Source organism: Anneissia japonica, unplaced genomic scaffold, assembly GCF_011630105.1.
Source record: "Anneissia japonica isolate Jap-2015-1 unplaced genomic scaffold, ASM1163010v1 scaffold287714_len2871179_cov188, whole genome shotgun sequence".
In the NCBI taxonomy this organism is placed as follows: domain Eukaryota; kingdom Metazoa; phylum Echinodermata; class Crinoidea; order Comatulida; family Comatulidae; genus Anneissia; species Anneissia japonica.
In genome coordinates, this window is record NW_022755542.1 from 1,995,475 (window position 1) to 2,001,562 (window position 6,088).

General features: G+C 33.6%; 1 protein-coding gene across 1 annotated transcript in view; it reads right to left on the reverse strand.

Annotated features, from left to right (window-relative positions):
• Nucleotides 1-3,501, reverse strand: part of LOC117123593 (cyclin-dependent kinase 4 inhibitor D-like) — a 4,110-nt gene extending 609 nt beyond the window's left edge. Inside the window, exons 1-3 of the mRNA XM_033269586.1 lie at nt 3,235-3,501; nt 1,263-1,356; nt 351-449 (exon numbers count right to left, since the gene is read on the reverse strand). Of these exons, the coding sequence (XP_033125477.1) occupies nt 351-449; nt 1,263-1,356; nt 3,235-3,302 (261 nt within the window). The 5' untranslated portion in view covers nt 3,303-3,501. The remainder of the gene's footprint in view (nt 1-350; nt 450-1,262; nt 1,357-3,234) is intronic.
• Between the last annotated feature and the right edge of the window lie 2,587 nt (nt 3,502-6,088).

Sequence of the window (6,088 nt, forward strand, 5' to 3'; positions counted from 1 at the left end):
TTAAACAAGGTGAGCAATTTTTTTTTTTTTTTTTTTAAATTTTTTTTTTTATTACACTTCAATTCTTTTCATACAAAGGTTTTTCCAGTACTAATGTACAGTACTTAAATCACATTAGCAAACACTAACATTAGTTTCTATGCTAAAATTAACAAACAAAATAACGGTTTGAAGAAGTACAAAGTAGGTGGAGGCATCAGTTCCATAGCACAGACAAAAGGTGTGCAATATTAAGAGCAAAAGAGGCAATTGGTTTGGTTTGAAATTGAAGTGAATCTATACTACTGCTAATTCTACTGCTAAAGTGAAATATAGAAAAGAAATTATATAAATGTATATATTGTACTAACATCATTTTTTAGATTAGGGTCAGCACCTTGCAGGAGTAGTATTTTGCAGATCTCGGCTGAATTACCTCTGACAGCCTTGTGAAGAGCTGTTTCATTTATCTAAAAAAGAGAATATAATATTGTTAGTGTTTATATTCTTTTACAAAACATACAGTCAAAGTGAAAAACTTCTGTTTTTTTCTAGATTGACAATACCAGATTATTTAAATGTTATTAATAGTGAAAATACAATAATGTAATAATTTCAATATTGTAGGCCTAAAAACAATTTTTCTAATGTACACACTCTTTAACAAGGTGTGGTAAAAAATTATGTTATGTTTGTGAATGTAACAATCTTGAGCAATCAAATTCAATAAACAGTAAATCGTTTCAAAATTGTAGTCAGTCAACACGTTTCAATGAAATTTAGAATCAAAAAATATTTTTCTTGCCATTTAACATCCGATGGAAAAATAATAACGTTCCAACTATTGTTAGCATACTATATCAATTTCAGAATTTGGAGTACAGTATAGTTAAAAGCCTGTAAATCAGTGAAAAATACTTTTAGATCCTTGTCCTATTAGACTTTACACTGCACCCTCCAATCCGAGACCCCTCTACTTCGAGGCCACTTTTCCAAAGACCTAAACAACAATCTTCAACCTTTTAACACAAAACTAATCCTCTAAAAACTGGAGACCAACCAAGAGACCACCCCAAATTTTTCAGGTCCCAAGGGTGGTCTCGAATTGGAGGGTGAACTGTAATTTGATTTTAATGTATTTTATTTGATCCAGTTGAATGAGCAATACAGTGTTTTATTTAAATATTTAAAGTGTGTTTTCAGATTTTACTATAAACAGTATTTTGAGGACAAAGAGGAGAACAAAAGTATTTTCAATTAAGAATTCTGTACAGCCGGCTTACCGGTGTTCTGTCATCTACTCCACACAGAACATCGTGAAGAATTCTTTTCACTTCCTCAACTCGGCCGTCTCTTGCAGCACAATGTAGCTCATTCCTAATAGATGCAAGAAAAGTGAATTACAATGAAATGTTTTCTTAAAAAGAATGTGCGATTTTTTATTTCATTCCTTTCATTTAAATCAAGGAACTTGAAGTGCGTAACTAGTAGTCTTGAAATGCGAGGGGAGGGGAAGTCTCGATGATTAAGTGAGGGGAGCTAAATAAGGTAACATGCAGTGATTTTTAACTATTTAATCGTAATGTCCTTGATTCGAACCGCTTTTCAATAGGGGGAACTTGCAGACCGCGAGCTTTTTGTTGGGGGTGGCCGGGGCTCTCCGCACACTTATATACACTATTGGGTACCGTACTTGTTACATAACCAGATTGGATGTAATGCTCTATAAAGTAAATTTAACTCTAGAATTGTTTTTAGTTTTGAGGGTAAAGTCTTGGAGTGGAGTTAAATAGCTTGGTGGTTTAGATGTTTAGTTTCCAATCTCGGATCCTGTGGTTCAATTCCTTTCACGATAACAGGATTTTATTTTTATTATTTAATGGTGAATTGACATGGCATTTCAAAATATGTGGTCTACAATACTGAATTGAACTTTATTGGAGAGTAAATAGTATAAAGAACTTTATGAGCTCCTTGTGTCTCCTACTCGATAAAGTTCAAATTTGGACAGCCATCAGGGGCGGATCCAGAAATGTCCAAAAGGGGGGGGGCCGGANNNNGAAGCGGGGGCCGAAAGTTGGGCCGATTGAGACAACACTGTCGTAGGGGGTCTGGGGCATGCCCCCGCGAAATTTTTGTGTTCTAGACGCCCGGACATAACATTTGAGGCATTCTGGGCTATCATTTTTTTGTTTTTCTCTCTTTTTCTTCTTTTTTTTACCTCCCAAAAGGGGGGGGGCCGGGGCCGGGCCGGCCCCCCCCCCTAAATCCGCCCCTGGCCATTTGTGAAATAAAGTAGCATTTTAATCCCACACTCACACTTACTGCATTTCAGTCCAATTTTGACCCTTTAATTGTTTTTTTTTTTTCAATTTCGTCTTTCAATTTATGCACAATTCTAATTGGTACGCATGGTTGACCGATGGCTGGGGTGTAGTCAGATGTTTATCGGATGTTGAATAAATAAAAAAAACACACCAAATTTAATTGGATATATTATTTTTCAGATTATTCATAGAACTACACACAACAAGAAATAATAGACCGACATTCATTAGGCCTATATTAATGATTAAAAATGAAAATAAATATTTTGAAATATTTTAGTACCATAAAATAGAACAACATACAAATTATACATGTAATTTGTAATAATAATATTATCAGCATTATTTTTCAATTTTCAGTCAATGCTATTTCAAATGCTAATCAAAAAGCCCAAACCCAGTACTGGTCTGTTTCGATTGCGGGTTAAAGCGCAGTTCTTTTTCCCTGGTCATTGGGACTTGGCAGGAATTTTCTTCGACATAATATTTATGACCGTCCTGGCGTACCATACGTACAGGTATTGCATAGCCACAATGCAGTCGTGATTCTTCACACCATTGTCACACAAGGACTTTGCATATATTATAAATTATGATGAAATAGCTTATGTATAAATACTTTGGTTTACAGTTGATCTATCTGAAATCTTACATAAATACAGCTGGCTAGCTGCATAAAATATCAATTTGGTTTGGTTATGGGTTAATGTCACTAATCTGAACGGGTCTACGTCACCCCCGTGCGTGTCACTGTGGCATACACACTGTAGCAGGTGTGGCTGTTGGCCAACTACTAAACAGTAGATGTTTGGCTTGAATGTAGATAAGCTCAATATTATGAACAATCCATCCTAGCCTGCTCCTGCTGATTTACCAGGGAGTTGTTGTACACAATTATAATTTAAAAGAGAATACTGCTTAAACTTACCAACCTACGCGTCGACTGGTACCTTGGCGTTGAGGCACTAGCTGCTGACGGATAAACGTCAGCTCCATGATTGTTGTCTATGACCCGGCGATAGTGGCTACAGTAATGCTTATGATCAAGGGGAATCCCCTTTGGCTTTTTGGGCAAGTTTCCATCCACCAAAATAACTTCATGGCCGTTCCCGTTCCACCGACAGCCGGGTATTTCTTCTGCAGTCACACTCGAATGGGTTTCTCCGAAAACAGGATTAATTCGCAAGAGGTCAATGCGATGGCAAATTTAGCTCCGCATACCTGGCCCGGGATTTATCAATCTCAGCTTAGCAAATATATTAAGTCAAAAAGGTTTAGGCCTAGATGTCCCTAAGCAAATATCTTAAGCTGAATTATCAAATCATCTTAGCAAATTAGCTTAATCTTAGCTTAAAAATCGTCTATGCTTCATACGTACAATCGACTTTTTAATTTTAATAGGCCCTAAGCAATTTTTAAGTTAAAGCAATATTAATAAATTTGACTTAAGCAAAAAAATGGACTTAAGATAAATTTAAGCTGATTTCTAGTTTGAAAGAGCCAGTTCACTTTTTTTCAATAGCGAGTTGATGATAAGCATTTATTAAATGAGTTTACACTAAGAATATCATATATTGCAAAACAAAAATCCTTTATGCCCTACTCTAATTTATTGTAGGCCTACTCTGTTCAAAACAAATTTTTAGTTAATAAAAATAGATGAATATTTACCAAAGAAAATGTTTAGATTGTGCTTAGTGATTTTAGAAATTGAGAAAGGTAGAGGTTAAGAAAAACAAAGAACGTATTTTACATTTTTAAGGGCTGGAGGCTTATTATTTGTAAGTTTAATTTAAGTAGACCAAGCAGGGAGATCTGGAACGCACTAGGAACATAGGCCTATTGTAATATAGAATATTCAATTTATCCTAATTGTCACTCTGTCACACACAGAAAAATTGCTCATGAAAATCATATTGTAAAACACAGATTCGTAACTGATTCGTAAGATTCCATAAAATTCGGACACGACAATGATGTACCTAAACTAATTCCTCCACGGTTGTACAAATGAATCTTTAACATGTTATGGAATCAATACGAAACATTAACATGTTACAATAATATATAAAGTCAGTTTTTGAATATACTGAAACATAAAATCTGGCATTTACACAATTAAATTTTGTATCACGTTATAAAGTAGAGCTGCGCAGTATTAAAGTTTAAATTATTATAGGCCTACTCTTTTCAAAACAAATTTTCAGTTAATTATTTAATAAATAGAAAATATTTACCAAAGAAAACGATTAGATTAGGCCTATTAATTTTAGAAATTAAGGAAGGTAGATGGGTTAAAAACAAGAACGTATTTTCCGTTTTTAAGGGATGGAGGCCTATGTAATTTTAATAAATGTAGACTAAGTGTCTAGAACCTACGAAGATATTAATTTCCCCACCTCATATCCACAAGAAAAAGAACCGTTGATGTTGCACAAGCTTGATCACTCAAATAAATAAGACCAATATTTTCACATATTGTAATGGAATATTTATTAAATTTACTCTGTCGCTCTGTCACACACATTGTATAAAATTGCTCATAAAAATCATCTGACTGTAAAACACACAGATTCGTAAGATTATCATCCATAAATTATGCGTTGTACAAATGAGTCTTTAACATGTTAAGAAATCAAAACGAAGCAATAACATGTTACTATTATATATTAAGTCACAGTTTTTAAAAAATAAATACTGAAACATCAACATTGGCACTTATACTTTATGTAAGATCAGGCCAATTAAATTTTAAGTATTATGTTATATGAAGTTGAGCTGCCTAGTATTAAACTTTAAATCAAATCGTTGGAAATGTAAGAAATCGACATACAAAACACAAACTGATAATACAAAATATAAATAACAGTAAAAAAATATTTTAAAATTTGTTTGTGAACACACATTATAGGTGTCTAATGAAATATAGAATGATCCATTCTACATGATTTTTCTCCCTCTGCAGACACCATGGCTGGGGGCTTCCAGTGGGGGATGCTTAAGCATCATCTGCTACAAATGTACATATTGGAATTACTGCCTGTTCAATCGTAATTAACTATTACTTCGCACCACCGTACATGAACATGACAAGTACGTGAGGCCCCATGGAGGTCCCCAGCAATGGCGGCGCCAATAGAGAACACATTTTCTTAATTAGATTTGTCTATACAAAAACTTGAAATATGAAATTAAAATCACTAATGCATACTTGAAATATCAACCACTTGATCACCATCACTTGTTTGCATAATTTCAACAGCATTTATCTTTATTTGAACCATAGTTGCAATGGAACATAAACAAAATAAACACACACAATAATAATACATTATATTATTGATTCTTTTTTACCATTTCTTCTACACTGTTGCCATAAAAAGAGATTGCGACTGGCCCGTAATTCAAGGACTTCCACCCGTTAAAATTCCTTGCTTGTAAGTGTACCGTACCAGCAATAAATAAATATTGCATTGCAAATAGTTTTAAAATAAATTATAATGTCGAGCTATACCTATTGATTTTTTAAATTTTCACCCAGCAGTGAGTACTTTACCGCTTATAAATACACAGGCATATAATGGTCTATAAAAACACAATTTTTTTCCCTACTGAACAGTCACAGTATGCATCAACTTAAGTTTAAATTGCCAGAATATCTGTTTTCTAAAAATACTGTACAAAATATATACACATTAAATATTATTACATTACTCTGTACATATTTATTATTAAATAAAATACCAGTAATATCTGTTTAGAATTTGTAAACATATATATAT